Genomic DNA, 17,353 nt, shown 5'->3' with positions numbered 1-17,353 from the left:
TGGCAAAGCATCCGGGCCGGATAATCCTGGTGGGTCCGGATTGGCCCAGACGTCCCTGGTATGCGGACTTGATCAGGCTCTCAGTCGACGATCCTCTGCGGCTGCCAGTGGAGCAGGGTCTGTTACATCAGGGTCCCGTGGTGATGGAGGATCCCTCCCCCTTTGGTCTTACGGCCTGGCTATTGAGCGGCAGCGTCTGAGGAAGAAGGGCTTCTCAGACAAGGTCATCGCCACTATGCTGAGAGCGAGGAAGCGCTCTACTTCTACTGCTTACGCCAGGGTTTGGCGTACCTTTGCAGCATGGTGTGAAGCAGGCTCATGTTCTCCATTCACTGCTTCAATTTCTTCAGTGTTGGCATTCCTGCAAGAAGGTCTGGAGAAAGGCCTGTCGCTCAGTTCCCTTAAAGTCCAGGTAGCGGCCCTGGCTTGCTTCAGGGGCCGCCTGAAGGGTGCTTCCCTGGCTTCGCAGCCAGATGTGGTGCGCTTTCTCAAGGGAGTTAATCACCTGCGCCCTCCTCTGCACTCGGTGGTGCCTGCGTGGAATCTCAACCTGGTGCTAAGAGCATTACAGAAACCGCCTTTTGAACCCTTGTCGAGGGCATCTCTGAAAGACCTGACGTTGAAAGCAGTCTTTTTGGTGGCTATCACTTCAGCCAGAAGAATTTCCGAGCTCCAGGCACTCTCATGTCGAGAGCCTTTTCTGCAGTTCACTGAGGCAGGAGTGACTATTCGCACAGTGCCTTCCTTCCTGGCCAAGATTGTTTCTCGCTTCCATGTGAATCAGCAGCTCTGTCTCCCTTCCTTTCGTAGGGAGGACTACCCAGAGGAATACTCTGCTCTTAAATATCTGGATGTGAGATGAGTCATCATCAGATATTTGGAAGTGACCAATGATTTCCGGAAGTCGGATCATCTGTTTGTCCTGTTTGCAGGTCCTCGTAAGGGTCTGCAGGCTGCTAAGCCTACAGTGGCAAGATGGGTCAAGGAGGCCATTGCAGTGGCTTATGTGGCCGCGGGGAAGGTGCCGCCTATCCAGCTGAAGGCTCACTCCACTAGAGCTCAGGCGGCCTCGATGGCAGAGGCCGGCTCCGTCTCCTTGGAAGAGATATGCAAGGCGGCAACTTGGGCATCGGCCCATACATTCTCCAAGCATTACCGCTTGACTGTGGCGGCACGGGCGGAGGCCCGGTTTGGAGCTTCAGTGTTGAGGTCAGGGATTTCAATGTCCCGCCCTGGGTGAGTACTGCTTCGGTACATCCCACCAGTCTATGGATTGATCAGCATGATGATATGGAAGGTAAAATTATGTATCATACCTGATAATTTTCTTTCCATTAATCATAGCTGATCAATCCATAGTCCCTCCCAGATATCTGTATTGTTTATATTCTGGTTGCATTTCAGGTTCAAGTTTAGTCTTCAGTTCCTGTTCAGGAGGACTTCGTGTTCCAGTTTTTCAATGGATTCTTCAAGAGTTGAGACGAATTTGTGTTACAGTGAGCTGCTGCATTCCTCTCCCCTCCGTTTTACGGGGCTGGATTGAGACTTAAATTCTGCCGGCACTCCCTCCCGCTTCGTGCGGCTGTAGGGCAGCTTTGTACCCTTCCCGCTTCGGCGGTGTTAGGGTCAGTCAGCTCCTCCCGCGGTTGCAGGATAAGCCAGATCCCTCCGCATCGGTGGGTGTGGTGTCCCTCCCCCGCTCCGCGGGGATGAGCTGGACGAATTCCCCTCCCCCACTTGTGTGGGGATGAGCTGGGTTAATTCCCCTCCCCCGTTTCGGCGGTGGTGAGCTGGGCAGAGTGTCCCTTTGTGGGTGTAATTCTCTAAGTGCTGAGTCCTGCGGATGGAGCTTGGATATCGACATACTGAGGAGTTTCCGGCAGCACATGACCACATATAGGGAGGCAAAAGTTTGCTCTCTATCTCCACCTGCTGGTAGATGGACACAACCCACCAGTCTATGGATTGATCAGCTATGATTAATGGAAAGAAAATTATCACGTATGATACCTAATTTTACCTTCCTTGTCATCAAGCAGATGAAGCCATTACATATGGGTTGTGTCCATCAACCAGCAGGGGGAGATAGAGAGCACTCAACATTTCACAGTGCCTCATGGCCAGCTAGCTCCACTGCCTCTTCAGTATTCTCTATCTCCCCAAGCAGGGTGGCTGCAGCTTCTTCGAGCTCCATCAAAAATCTGCCTGGGGGTGGCTCCTGGCTTGCCAGTTGTTAGCCGGGGTGTTAGAGGCTATAGCAGCTTCACTTTGAAGGCACATAGGTCAGCCCTTTCCCTGCCTTACCCATGCCCCCGTGGATGTGGACATATTAGCTTGCTTTTCCCTGTCCTTTCCCACTCAGTGGATGCAGGCACATTGGCTCTCTTTTCCCTGCCTTTACCACTTATCTGAGCCTCCGGATTGAATTTATTTACCTCTTTTGCCTCTGCTTTCCTCACAGCGTTAAAAAAAAAAATAAAAAAATCACGCTTTAGCGCAGCGATCTTGGAAAAGAGGTTTTTCTTGAGATTCTTCTGCAGGACCGGAGCTGTGATACTCGGTCTAGTGAGGTAAGAGTGTTTTCTGACTCCTCCAGGGTGGGCCCGCGATCGGGACGTTGTTGGCGTGAACCGCCATTTTGAATTTTACCGCTGTTTTCGGCGATGGCTGCGGAGACTGTAAAGCGCTGTTCTAAATGTGGCAAGCGCAAATCAGCAGCGGGGCTCTGTAAATCGTGTTGTACAGACGGTAGAGCCGGCCCGAGCATGGCGAGCGGCGATCTTTCACGCTCTGAGCTGGCAGCGGACGCCATTTTGGATTTTCCACATGACGCGGCCTCCGTTGTGACGGAGAGCCCTGAATCCGGGGGTGGGGGGGGGGGGCTCCTCTGAGTGAGGCTTATAATAGAGCTGATGTCCCTGGGCAGGATCCGGGCGGTCAGGGAGCGGTTTTCTCCCCTAATTTTGTTTTAATGCTGCATATAAGGCATACATGCTTAAAGAGCTCTTCCACAGGGATCTTCGGAACCTCTGCCTACCCCCCCCCCCCCCGGGGTGGATCCTGGCCTTTTGGAGTTGGCTTTGCCTGTTTCTTATCCTCCTGATAAACGCAGAAGGGCTAATTCCCCTTCTGAGTGTGGTACACCCCCCTTCCCCCCCCCCCCCCCCCCCCCCCCCTGTGGTTGGGTTTGTGAGGGGTCTGGCAGAGCTTCTTGGTCTGAGGAGCCAGAGTCGGGTGCAGAATTGCCACAGGATCTTGATGATCCGTCTGCGGTGAGGGTTTTCCACCACGAGGAGCTGCCAGCGCTTATTTCAAATGCCTTACAAGCCCTCTCGAATGAAGATCCAGGGAGTGGCACAGCCTCCTCTGTTAATCCAAGGATGGCTAGTACCAGAAAGCCTGCTCGAGCCTTTCCTTTGCATGTCTCCATCCAAGAGCTTATTTCGGCTCAATGGGCTGACCCCGAGGGACCTTTGAAGGTTGCCAGGGCTATGGGGCAATTATACTCTCTGAGTGAGGAACATTTGGCTCGCTTTGCAATGCCTAAAGTGGATGCCCTGGTCACGGCTATGACAAAGAGAACTACCCTCCCTGTTGAAGGAGGTGTTGCCCTGAATGATATTCAAGACCACAGGATTGATTCAGCTCTGAAGTGGCCCTTTGATTTGGCAGGTCTCACTGTTCGGGCGTCTGCATGCAGTTGTTATGCTGCTAGAGCCTGCCTGGCTTGGTTACAGCAGGCAGTGGAGCGGAGACCTTATCTGAAGTGGCTCCGCGGATGGAGTCGGCCTTGTCCTTTTTGGCTGACGCCCTTTATAATATGGTCAGAGCTTCGGCTAAACAAATGGCTGTAGCAGTGGCGGCTCGCCGCACTCTTTGGCTACGACATTGGGCGGCGGACATGGCCTCTAAGCAAAGGTTGGTGAAGTTGCCCTTTCAAGGCCTTCTCCTGTTTGTTGAGGAGCTGGAAAACATTGTTAAAGGCCTGGGGGATTCCAAACCTCAGCGCTTGCCCGAAGATAGGCCGAAGCCTTCCTCTAAGGGTCAGGCGGTCTGCTCCTCTTACAGACCTCGCTTCTGTGAAGTTAGGAGGTTCCGCCCGGGGCGTGCTGCTGGGTTCACTTCTCGTGCCCGCTTTCAGCAGAGAAACTCCTTTCGCTCGGACAAACGTTCCGCAGCTGCCGGTTCTAGGCCTGGAGTTCAGGGGCGACCCTCTCAATGATGGTGTGCCGGCCCTCTCCTCGTTTCCTGTCATCCGAGGAAGACTTTCCCTCTTTTTCGAGGAGTGGGCCAAAATCTCCGCAGATCAGTGGGTCTTGGACCTGATCAGAGACGGATACCGAATAGAATTCGATGCCCCGGTGAGAGACGTGTTTGTGGAGTCTCCATGTGGTTCTGCCACCAAACGGGCAGCGGTAGAGGAGACTTTGCACAGTCTGTGCCAGATAGGGGCTGTGACCCCGGTGCCTCCTGCCGAACAAGGTCTAGGCCGCTACTCCATTTACTTTGTGGTGCCACGAAAAGGCGGGTCTTTTCGCCCGATCCTGGGCTTGAAAGAGCTGAACAAGTCCTTAAGAGTGTGGCATTTTCACATGGAAACCCTGCGCTCCATCATTGCGGCGGTACAGCCAGGAGAGTTTTTCACGTCTCTGGACCTGAAAGAAGCTTACTTGCACATACCAATTTGGCCCCCGCACCAGAAGTTTCTGCGGTTTGCAGTGTTGGGAAAACATTTCCAGTTTCGGGCCTTGCCTTTTGGCCTCGCCACAGCTCCCCGAACCTTCTCCAAGGTAATGGTGGTAGTAGCTGCTTTTCTCAGGCGAGAGGGTATCCGGGTTCACCCGTACCTAGACGACTGGCTCATCAGAGCAGACTCAGAAAAAGAGTCATCTAGCTACAGCCAGAGTGGTTTCAGCCTCTGGGCTGGGTCGTCAATATGGCCAAAAGTTACCTGACCCCCTCGCAATCTCTAGAATATTTGGGGGCCAGGTTCGACACAGCCTCGGGCTATGTGTTTCTTCCCGAGCAAAGGCGGTGCAAGCTTCAGAGTCAGGTCCGTGTGCTCCTGAGGATGCTCCACCCGCGAGCTTGGGACATTGTCCAGCTGTTGGGATCGATGACGGCCAACTTGGAAGTGGTACCATGGACGAGAGCGCACCTGAGACCTCTACAGTATTCTCTACTTCTACGATGGTCTCCAGTATCTCAGGATTATCAGTGCAGACTTTCTTGGCTCACTGCGGCCCACCTCAGTATGGAGTGGTGGCTCTCGGACAGCATGTTGCGGCGGGGAATGCCGCTGGCGCTCCCCGATTGGTGCGTGGTGGTGACAGATGCCAGCCTGAAGGGCTGGGGCGCACATTGCCAGGGGAAGCATGCCCAGGGTCTGTGGACGCCCGACAAGTCGGAGTGGTCTATCAACCGCCTGGAGTTGAAAGCGGTGTTTCTGGCTCTTCTGGCCTTTCAAGTGACCCTGGAAGGATTGGCTGTCCGAGTGATGTCGGACAACACGACCGCAGTGGCCTACATAAATCGACAAGGCGGCACTCAGTGCAGAGCTCTAGCCGCGCAGGCCGAACAAATTTGCCACTGGGCCGAGCTGCATCTACAGTTCCTGTCAGCAGCTCACATTGCAGGTCAGAGCAACGTGCAAGCCGACTATCTAAGCAGGCATCAGATCGATCCAGCGGAGTGGGAACTAGCAGACGATGTATTCCTGCAGATATGTGCCAAATGGTGCAAGCCCGTGATGGATCTTATGGCGACCAGTTCCATGCCAAAGGCCCGTGCTTCTTCAGCAGACGGAGGGATCCTCGCTCTGCCGGGTTGGATGCCTTGGCTCAACCCTGGCCCCTGGGCTTGCTGTATGTCTTCCCTCCGTGGCCCTTGATAGGGCAAGTGCTCCTGCGGATTCGGCTGCATCCAGGAGAAGTGGTGCTCATCACCCCGGATTGGCCCAGGAGGCCTTGGTATGCGGACCTTTTGACAGATGCTGTTGGAGGCTCCCTTTCCGTTACCTCTGTTTCCGCACCTGTTGTCACAGGGGCCGGTGGCCATGGAGGACGCCTGCTGCTTTGGTCTTATTGCATGGCGATTGAGAGGGCGCAATTGAGAGATAAAGGCTACTCAAAGTAATTTCCACTCTCCTGCAGGCCCGTAAGCGCTCCACTTCCGTGGCTTATGCTAGGATTTGGCACCAGTTTGAAGTCTGGTGTGTTTCAAGAGCGCTTTCTCCGTTGCGGGCTCCTGTCTCGCCGATTCTGGACTTTTTGCAGGATGGTGTACACAAAGGCTTGGCCTATAATTCCCTGCGGGTGCAAGTGGCAGCATTGGCCTCCTTGCGTGGCAAGGTTGAAGGCGTGTCCTTAGCTGCTCATCCAGATGTGGCACGGTTTCTTAGAGGGGTGCTTCGGCTCCGTCTTCCTGTGTGGGCACCTTGTCCAGCTTGGAACCTGGGGTTAGTATTGAAGGCCCTTCAGGGGGCTCCCTTTGAACCGCTTCGGCGTGCTTCAGAGAAAGATTTGACACTGAAGGCCGTCTTTTTAGTGGCCATTACCTCGGAGAGACAGGTGTCAGAGCTCCAGGTGCTGTCCTGTAGAGACCCTTTTCTGCAATTCTCAGAGTCAGGGGTCACGGTTCGGACCGTGCCTTCCTTCATGCCTAAGGTGGTTTCAGCGTTTCACCTAAACCAGCCTGTTTTTCTTCCCTCCTTTGTTGAGGAGGAGTTTCCAGATTCATTTGGGCAGTTGCACCTTTTGGATGTGCACAGGACTCTGTTGCAGTATCTGCGAATTACAAATGCTTTCAGGACCTCTGATCATCTTTTTGTGCTGTTTGCAGGTCCTCGCAGAGGGTCTTCAGCGTCTAAAGCCACTATTGCCTGTTGGCTCAAAGAAGCTATCTTTTCAGCATATCTGCTGTCTGGCCGGGCTCCGCCTGAAGCCTTTAAGGCACATTCCACAAGAGCGATTTCCTCTTCCTGGGTGGAAACTGGAGCACTATCTCTTCAGGAGATTTGCAGTGCTGCAACATGGGCTTCTAAGCTCTCTTTCGCCCGACATTACAGGCTGGATGTGGCTGCCAGGAGGGATGCGCGTTTTGGAGCACAGGTGCTAGCGCGTGGTGTGGCGTGTTCCCACCCAATTTAGGGGTTGCTTTGTTACATCCCATACGTAATGGCTTCATCTGCTTGATGACAAGGAAGGGAAAATTAGGTTCTTACCTTGGTAATTTTCTTTCCTTTAGTCATAGCAGATGAAGCCATGAGCCCTCCCTGTATGGTTGTCTGTATTGCAGTGATTCTGATTTCAGGTGCTGTTCTTGTTTCCTGAAGTTATATTCCTTCCTTGGGGAGTCGGAAAACAGTCTTCAGGATTCTTGTTACAGTTATAGGAGGATGAGTTCATTCCCTCCAGTTCATGTTTTGGGAGGATGAGTTTATTCCCTCCAGGAGGATGCAAGTATTCCCTCCGTTTATACAAAGTGGAGGACGAGTTTATTCCCTCCAGGAGGATGAGTTCATGCCCTCCTTTTTTGAGTTCATGCCCTTGTTAAGGGGCCATCGTTCGCTGTGAGGAAAGTTCATGTTATTCCCATTGCGGTTTGCCATACTGCTTTGGAAGCTTCAAATACTGAAGAGGCAGTGGAGCTAGCTGGGCATGAGGCACTGTGAAAAGTTGAGTGCTTATCTCCCCCTGCTGGTTGATGGACACAACCCATACGTAATGGCTTCATCTGCTATGACTAAAGGAAAGAAAATTACCAAGGTAAGAACCTAATTTTCCCTTTTATCACAGCCTCAAGATCTAAACCTAAGTTTTTATTTCCCATACTTGGATCATTAGTATATACTGCTTTCCAGATGTTGCCCCTTTCCCCCATTTCTGTAGAGATATTTAATGCTTCATTTACCTGGGGGCTTTGGTCACCCTGCCAGTACTTCCATTTTGAAAATTGTAATTTTTGGGCTGTGGAATTTGTATCTGTGTGGGGAGTGTGAAAACTGGCCTCATAAACATTAGTTTGGAACTAAACATTTTGCAAACTGTTCAATTTGTTGCTATTTCTGGGTTATGTGTTGCATCTCTTAACACAGTGGTTTCAAAATTCTAGTCAAATTTTGGATTGTGTATTCATGAGAGAATAGAACAAGTGTGTATATGTAACCACATCAATTTGTGTATTTTGGTTACTTTAAAAAGCAGGCCTGTTTGAGGGTTGTTGAGGCTGATTTAGGAAACACTTATTCAATGGGTCAGTAGGGTGGAGGGGGTCAAAGGTGGACTGGGGGTGGGGTTATGCATTTCTTCTGCCCCCCCCCCCCTCCCTTTATTAAAAATAGTACTGTGGTTGGTGGGGATGCCTAAGCCCTACCAACAGTAGAGGTCCTCAGCCCAAGCCCTCTGTGTACTTTCAGCAGCTGGAATGTAGGTGGTGTGCTGTCAGCACTCCCCACACATACTCGGTTTATGTGTATGAACTGAGCATGTGCAGGTAGTTCTGGTGGCAGCTGGAAGCATGCCGCTGATTTCCTCACTGCGCAGAGGGCTCAGGCAGAGAACCTCTGGCCAGCCATTGCAACGAGTGGCACAATTTTGGTGGGACCTGAGGCCACATTGGGGAAGCTAGGTCCCCTAGGCCCCCCTATGGTTACGCCACTCCAGGAGATGAAAAATTGATTTTTTTAAATATTAATGATCAACTTACTGCTCAGTCGATTAAATACTTTTTCAGCCTTATTTTCTTTGAAATTTTCACCACTAATTTTGAAATTTTGAATATTTAGGTTCGTCTTATGCTCGAAGCTCAGTGGTTACTGCTGTGAAGTTTACAATTTCTGATCACCCGCAACAAATAGACCTACTATTAAAGAACTGCATAGGTAATATATTGTTATACTATTTCATAAAAGAGTTTTTTTTAGCATATTTCATTGTCACATTCTAAGGTTTTGATTTGCTTTCTTTTAGGTGTTTAAAAAAACACCAGTTCAGTTTTGAGGATCATTTGTTGTGATACATAGAAGACTTAAAATATTAATTATGTTAAACATATTTTTCTGTCAGCATGCAGGGAGGTCAAGTGGTCTGGTGGTCCCTGTGCGACCATCATGGATGTTGATGAAATTTTCTGTGAACATTCATACATGTCCTCAATGAACATTGGTAAAGTTTTACGTTCGCCGATGCAATACTTGCTGGGATATAGTAATCTGTTTGACCCCATACTGCAACCTTCTATGGTATGACTCCGAGATTTTGGCAACTTTGAGACACTGTATCTCCGGCAATATTTTGTTGAGGGAAACAAAACTTGGCCATCTTGTACAACTTTTTGTGCTCTATTAAACAAAATAAAATAAAAATCTTCATGAGCGATTTCCATGAAGAAAACTTGGAGCACACTTGGTCCGAAAAATTTGCAGCACGAAAAAATTGTAAAGTTTGGCTTTTTATATCTCTGGAATTAAAGGTGTGATAAACGTGAACCTTTGCACACAACAACTTATCAACACAAGGTTTTCGAATATAAAATTTCATTCTCCTAATATTTTCCATTAGTTCACAAATTGAGTGTAAAGTTGATGATTTTTGCAAAAACGCCAAAATAGGGTATATTTAGCCCACTTTTACAAAAACAGACCTTCTGGAAACTCTTTTTAATCATTTTCATTAGAAAGAGCATGTTTCAAACCCCTTAAAAAAGTAGGGTTGATTTTTCATCGCCTACATATAAGGCCCTAGAAATAGGGACAAAGTTGAGGATGTGCTATCGCAACGTCATATACTTCAACATGCATTTTTCTATATTGTGTCGTTTTCTTTCTATTTCTGCTGAAGTTTAAAGTGTACAATTCATTTTTTGTATGCTATATGAATCTGTTAGTCTACTAGCGGTGCTTCTACACTAATGACATTGGTTACATATTCTGTAAGTACCTTATTGATGCCGCACATTAGCATGTTTCGGCTATAGGATTCTGTACTGTGCAGGTGTAGTTGTATGTTTCTGTCATAACATAAGAATCTTTATAACTTCTCATTTTCAGATTCGCATTAATTTAATACACTTCATATTATTAATTATTGCGATTTTGCTTAATATGCGAAAAATGAATGTCAGAGTCAACTGACAATCTCACTTTGCCCATTTGCGTTTTTGGAAAAAAATTGTCATCAACTTGCCACCATGGTTCATTTTATTCTAAAGAAATTGGGCTGCATTATGTGCACAGCTTGTCCGCCAATGAAAAAATGCTCATTACTCAGCGATCGGAGGTTGAGTTCACAGACGACGACCAAATCTGCCTGCGTCACAAAGCGATGTATTTGGAAAAGTACGAAATGAAGCAAAAGTCGTGCTGCAACCCATTCGACAAACAAAATCACATAGTTAAACATGGACAGTTGAAAATCGATCTAGCCATGTCCGATGATTTGAAAAAATTGAAAACAAATGTGAAGCCGGGCCAAAAAAATGTGTTGCAAGTGTAAAGCCAAATATGTTTTCTATGGTCGAAAGCAAGGCAGAGTCATCGTCATCAGAAAATTACAATATGGACATTTTAGACACTCTTGATCAAAGTTTGACTGATTTGGGGACTTCTCCATTAAGAATTCGGAGGTTGGCCAGTAGGGATAAAACTGGATATGTGAAACGAAAAATTGAACGCGTGCAGAAAGTGGTAGCAGAAAAAAATAATAGTAGACGCTGCAGTATCAGCCGAAGATATTGGATAAACTAGCAAGTCGGCTGCTAAGGAATGCCTGTCATGCCAAGATTACACTGACCTAATCGAAGATATGAAAACGAAAATTAAAATATCCAATAGATCCATGAAAATTCAATTATTGACTTTGGTCCCAAAGAGTTGGTCAATGCCAGTGACAGCAAAAACGTTTAGCGTTTCAGAACGTATGATTAAAACAGCGCGAAAATTAAAGCAAGAGAGAGGCATTTGTGCACTACCGGTTGCAAAAGTTGGCAAACTGCTACTAAAGGCAATCGCCGACAAAGTTTGAGATTTCTACGAGGATGATGAATTTAGCAGGATGTGCCCTGGTAAAAAAAGATTTTGTTTCTGTTCGGCTTGATGGCATCAAGGTTCAAAAACAAAAGCGGTTGCTACTGTGCAATCTGAAAGAACTGTATGTAGCATATCGAAAAGAAATATGGTGCTGAAATTGGTTTTTCCAAATTCTGTGAGCTCAGAAGAAAGTGGTGTTTTACTGTCGGTGCCTCAGGCACACATTCCGTCTGTGTCTGCACCATCCATCAGAATGTTAAGCTTATGCTACAAGGTGCTAACATTAAAGAAGACTAGAAGATGCTCATGGGAAAGGCAGTTTGCGATCTGGACGCCAAAGATTGTATGTTGCAGCGATGCCACAACTGTCCTGGTGAAGAGGCACTGATAGCATATTTGGAAGAAATATTTGAGGACTGGGACTCAGAAGAATCAATAGAATTCAAACAATGGGTTCATACTGACCGTGAAATGCTCGAAACACATGGAGGCATATTTTCAAAGCACTTAGCTTTTCAAAGTTCCATAGGTTTCTATGGAACTTTGGAAGGCTAAGTGCCTTGAAAATGAGCCCCATGTTCTCACTGTTGACAACTTTATTGAAAAACTCGCTAGCAAAATTTGGAAACTGACTGGCCACCACTTCATTTCAAAACATCAAAGCGAATATTTGAAGTCATTAAAAGCTGGCCTTAAAAGAAACCGAACTTATTGTACTGATGGATTTTGCGCAGAATTACTCATTTGTTGTCCAAGACGCTGCTCAAGGCTTTCACTGGGAGAATTCACAATGCACAGTGCATCCATTCGTCACTTATTATATCAATAAAGATGGTCTGCTGCAAATTGTCAACTGCTGCAGAATTTCTGATCATATGCAACTACTACTACTACTACTTAACATTTCTAAAGCGCTACTAGGATTACGCAGCGCTGTACAGTTTAACAAAGAAGGATAGTCCCTGCTCAAAGGAGCTTACAATCTAAAGGACATCAATAGAAATCAAACAAAATAAAACATGGAAAAGAAAATAAGATACCTTTTTTTATTGGACATAACTTAATACATTTCTTGATTAGACGAAATGTCAAGTTGGGGCAGTCTAGATATCCTGAATGGAGGTATAATGGTTATGTGCCGAAGGTGACATTGAAGAGGTGGGCATTGAGTAAGGATTTGAAGATGGGCAGGGAGGGGGCCTGGCGTATGGGCTCAGGGAGTTTATTCCAAGCATAGGGTGAGGCGAGGCAGAAAGGGCGGAGCCTGGAGTTGGCGGTGGTGGAGAAGGGTACTGAGAGGAGGGATTTGACCTGTGAGCGGAGGTTTCGGGTAGGAACATAAGGGGAGATGTGGGTACAGAGGTAATGAGGGGCTGCAGATCGAGTGCATTTGTAGGTAAGTAGGAGAAGCTTAAACTGTATGCGGTACCTGATCGGAAGCCAGTGAAATGACTTGAGGAGAGGGGTGATATGGGCATATCGGAAGATAAGACGTGCAGCAGAGTTCTGAACGAATTGAAGGGGATATAGATGGCTAAGTGGGAGGCCAGTGAGGAGTAGGTTGCAGTGGTCAAGGCGAGAGGTAATGAGAGAGTGGACGAGTGTTCGGGTGGTGTGCTCAGAGAGGAAAGGGCGAATTTTGCTGATGTTATAGAGAAAGAAGCGACAGGTCTTGGCTATCTGCTGGATATGCGCAGAGAATGAGAGAGAGGAGTCGAAGATGACTCCGAGGTTGCGGGCAGATGAGACTGGGAGGATGAGGGTGTTATCGACTGAGATAGAGAGTGGAGGTAGAGGAGAAGTGGGTTTGGGTGGAAAGACAATAAGCTCGGTCTTAGCCATGTTCAGTTTCAGGTGGCGGTTGGACTTCCAGGCAGCAATGTCAGATAAGCAGGCCGATACTTTGGCCTGGGTTTCCGCAGTGATGTCTGGTGTGGAGAGATAAAGCTGAGTGTCGTCAGCATAAAGGTGATATTGGAAACCATGAGATGAGATCAGGGATCCCAGGGAAGAGGTGTAGATTGAAAAAAGAAGGGGTCCAAGGACAGATCCCTGAGGGACTCCAACAGAGAGCGGGATGGGGGTGGAGGAAGATCCATGAGAATGTACTCTGAAGGGAGAGATAAGAGGAGAACCAGGAGAGGACAGAGCCCTGGAATCCAAATGAGGACAGTGTGGCAAGAAGTAAGTTGTGATTGTCAGTGTCAAAAGCGGCGGATAGGTCGAGGAGGATGAGGATGGAGTAATGACCTTTGGATTTGGCAAGGAACAGGTTGTTACAGATTTTAGATAGCGCCGTTTCTGTCAAGTGTAGAGGGCGAAAGCCTGATTGAAGCGGATCAAGGATGGCATGAGAGGAGAGAAAATCGAGGCAATGGCTGTGAATGGTGCGTTCAAGTATCTTGGAGAGGAAGGGCAGGAGGGAAATGGTGCGGTAGTTGGAGGGACAGGTGGGGTCTAGTGAAGGTTTTTTGAGGAGTGGTGTGACTACAGCATGCTTGAAGGTGTCAGGGACAGTTGCAGTGGAAAGAGAGAGGTTGAGGATATGACAGATAGGGGGGGTGACAGTAGGAGAGATGGTGTTAAGTAAGTTGGTGGGGATGGGATCAGAAGAACAGGTGGTGTATTTCGAGGAGAAAAGAAGGTGGGCGGTTTCCTTCTTGGTGATATCAGGAAAAGAGGAGAAGGAGGCCTGGGTTGGTTGGTTGAGGGAGTGGGTTAAAGGGTGAAGAGGAGAAGGAAGCTTGGTGGTGAATTCGAGGTTGATCTTCTGCACCTTGTTGTGGAAGTAGTCAGCCAGTGATTGAGGAGAGAGTGAGGGTGGGGGGTGGGAGCGGAGGGCACTTTGAGGAGGGAGTTAAGGGTGGCGAAGAGACAACGAGGGTTAGAGCTGAGAGAATTAGTCAATTGGGTATAATAATCCTGTTTGGCAAGGAATAGGGAGGCCTGGAAAGAGGATAGTTGATAAACCAAGATGTATTTTATTAATATAGCAAAATTAAAATATGTATACAGAAACTCATATACATATAGCCCGACACAGGCCGTGTTTCGCCCTACTGGGCTGCTTCAGGGGCTAGAAAATAAGATAATAAACAAATAATACGTCTTAACATTTAAATAAAAGCATAAAATAATAACATAGAAATTGCATAATTTAAACATAAATAAGATTTTTTTAAAAAAGAAATGACATTAAAATCAAATATAAGTTTGTCACATCAAAAACCAAATGACATAAAATATATATGCATATATCTATGATTGCATATATATTAATATCATTAAAATCTATAGCATCAAAATCCCACAGACTCATTGTTCATGATGAAAGGATATGGCAGTTAAGGTATCAGAAATTGCATATGTTAGTCACAAATAGTTAATATATCTACAACATATATATACAGATACATGTTACAGAATTCCAAAAGGGTGATTATGGAGCGTCCCAAGAAACACACAAAAAATATATACAGGAAAATAAGTACAAACATAACAGCATATTCAGACATCAGACAGCCATCTTCAATAATATGATTCAAAAGGCACCCACCTATATAGTGGTATGCCACCATCAAACCAGAGATTTGCTGGAAAAAGCAGCTAAAGGAATGCAAAAAGTAGAGAGATAAGGAAATGTAAAAATTAAAGATAAAAATAAAAATGAGTATGACCAACTATGAGGAAGGAGAGTAATGTGATAGAGGAATGATATAGTAAAAAAACTCACGTATACAGTCTATATTCTGAAAAAACGGCTCGTCTGGAAATGCAGGAACAATTGATTATGGACCTGTGTAAAATGAGAGTTAATATGATGAAGAAGGGGATAAAAATGTATATTTGAAGATATATAATAGAAAGGGACCAAAGCCAGTCTTCAGAAATATCCAAAGGGAGGCTGTGTAATTGAAAATCAGTCACAACGATCTTCATTAATATGTGCTAGAAAAAGGTTTCCAAAGCCATTGTAGCGTTACTCTATATATGCATGAACTGAAATAAAAAAAGGTTTCAAAGCCTCTAAAACCATTATAGCGTCGCTCTATTTGATCTTGCTTAATCTAGCTAGAGGAGTAGGGATGTCTGCTTTAAACGCTTTTAATAGAGTACAGTAGCTGATTTACTACTACTATTATGTAATATAATATATAGCCTAATGTTCATATTCAAAATAAAAAAAAAATTTTTCGCTGCGGATGACGTCTGTTTCCCATTAAAGCAGACATCCCTATTTATTATCTTATTTTCTAGCCCCTGAAGCAGCCCAGTAGGGCGAAACACGGCCTGTGTCGGGCTATGATATGTATATGTATATGAGTTTCTGTATACATATTTTAATTTTGCTATATTAATAAAATACATCTTGGTTTATCAACGATCTGCTTTGTACAGTTTCCACTTTGGAGTTTGCAGATCGTCTGCCCCTTTGTTTTCCTGGAAAGAGGATAGCATGAATTTATAATGAATGAAATCAGTATGGGTGCGAGATTTCCTCCAGAGGCATTCAGCTGATTGGGCGCAGGAGCGAAGGTATTGGATGCAAGGGGCCAGCCATGGCTAGGGATTAGTACGCCTTGTGGGAGATGGATGGTGCGAGGGTGTCCAGGGCAGAGGAGAGAGTGGTATTGTAAGCGGAGACAGCCTTGTCGACAGACTCGGAGGACGTGATGGAAGGAAGGAGATTAGAGATACTAGAGGATAGGGTGGGAGGGTCAACAGCCTGGAGATTCCAGGAAGTAGTGGTTAGTGTTGGACGGGACTGAGGGGGAGGGTGATGAAGTGTGAAGGTGATCAGGTGATGGTCTGAGAGAGGAAGAGCTGAGGCGCAGAAATTGGAGGGTGAGCAGGTAGAGGAGAAGACGAGGTCAAGACAATGGCCAGTTTGGTGAGTAGGGGTGGTGGAGCTCAGTTGGAGGTTGAAGGAGGAGGTCAGAGTGAGGAACTGAGAAGCATAAGAGTCGGATGGGTCATCAGCGTATATGCAACATGATACAGTTTCAGTGCACATGTTCATTTGGAAATTGAGTTTTTGACAAATAAAACGAAGATTACAAGAATATACTAAGTTAGTGATGGTTTAGCGGCACAATACAAAAATTACAAAAATTTCGTCAATCTGTGCAATCACAAGAATGATTTTGAAATTGAGGCTGAATGGAACTTTTTTGGCACGAGTCATGCAAATCACCATGTGATGGAGTTGGTGGCACGACTAAACGTTTGGCTGCTCGAGCCAGCCTCCAGCGACCATTAACCGACCAAATACTGACGCCAATAGATCTGTTTAACTTTTGTGACAAAAACATTCATGGAATTAAATATATCTATGTTCCGACTGAAGAAATCCAAGAAAACAGGATGCTGCAAGAAGAAAGATGGAAAGCTAGCTGCACAATAGCTGGCACAAGAGATCATCACCAGTGTGTGCCAGTTGATTCGAATTCGATTTCTGTCAGCAAAGTTTCAAATGACACAATTAACTTTGTGGCCAAAATTTCCGATATCGTCGATCCTAATTTAAAATTGGCCAAACTATTGCCTGGTTGTTATGTTGCCTGCATTTATGACAATAAGTGGTGGGTAGGCAACGTTGTAGAAATTTCCATCGAACAAAATGATGCATTGGTAACATTTATGCATCCACCAGGCCCGGCTCATTCATTTTATTGGCCTGAAAGAAAAGATGTTTGTTGGGTTCCAGCCCAACTCTTATTTGTGTGCTTCCAGCGCCATCAGTTACGTCGTCAGGCCGCCAGTATCAATTCCTAGAAGTGACACTAAAGAAAGTGGCTCGTAAATTCAATAATACATAAGCAATCGTTGGAATTTGGCAGTTTATACAAACATTACGGACTTCGGCTTGGGAACCGTTTAAGATACCCACTTTAGGCTTAGGAACCTAGGATAAGCTGCCCAATTTGTCGGCTTGGGAACCGGACAGATACCCACACAAGGCTTTGGAACCTTGATGAAGAAACAAAACTAGAGGCTTGGGATCCTCATCCAAGAAACCCACCCGCGGCTGGTATTGCACAGCTATCGGGCGTGACCCCTATGGCGATGGGGTTACTGGTTCAAGTTCCTGAACTGGTAGTGACAATGTCACCATGGACCAACACAATTTAGGTACTAATAATGTCTGTATAAAACAAAAATAATAGAATGCATGTGATGTTGCGATAGCAGCGTGCGATAGCAACGTCCTCAACTTTGTCCCTATTTCTAGGGCCTTATATGCCAGCGATGAAAAACCAACCCTACTTTTTTAAGGGGTTTGAAACATGCTCTTTCTAATGAAAATGATTAAAAAGAGTTTCCAGA

General features: G+C 46.5%; 1 protein-coding gene across 1 annotated transcript in view; it reads left to right on the top strand.

The window, feature by feature from the left end:
• CAND1 (cullin associated and neddylation dissociated 1) overlaps positions 1-8,946 on the top strand; it is a 369,709-nt gene extending 360,763 nt beyond the window's left edge. The window contains exon 12 of the mRNA XM_030215618.1: positions 8,786-8,946. Coding sequence (XP_030071478.1) covers positions 8,786-8,946 — 161 coding nt within the window. The remainder of the gene's footprint in view (positions 1-8,785) is intronic.
• The last annotated feature ends 8,407 nt before the right edge of the window (positions 8,947-17,353 follow it).

Source organism: Microcaecilia unicolor, chromosome 10, assembly GCF_901765095.1.
Source record: "Microcaecilia unicolor chromosome 10, aMicUni1.1, whole genome shotgun sequence".
Lineage (NCBI taxonomy): Eukaryota > Metazoa > Chordata > Amphibia > Gymnophiona > Siphonopidae > Microcaecilia > Microcaecilia unicolor.
Note: the sequence above shows the minus strand (reverse complement) of the source record. Positions and strands in the feature narration are given on the sequence as shown.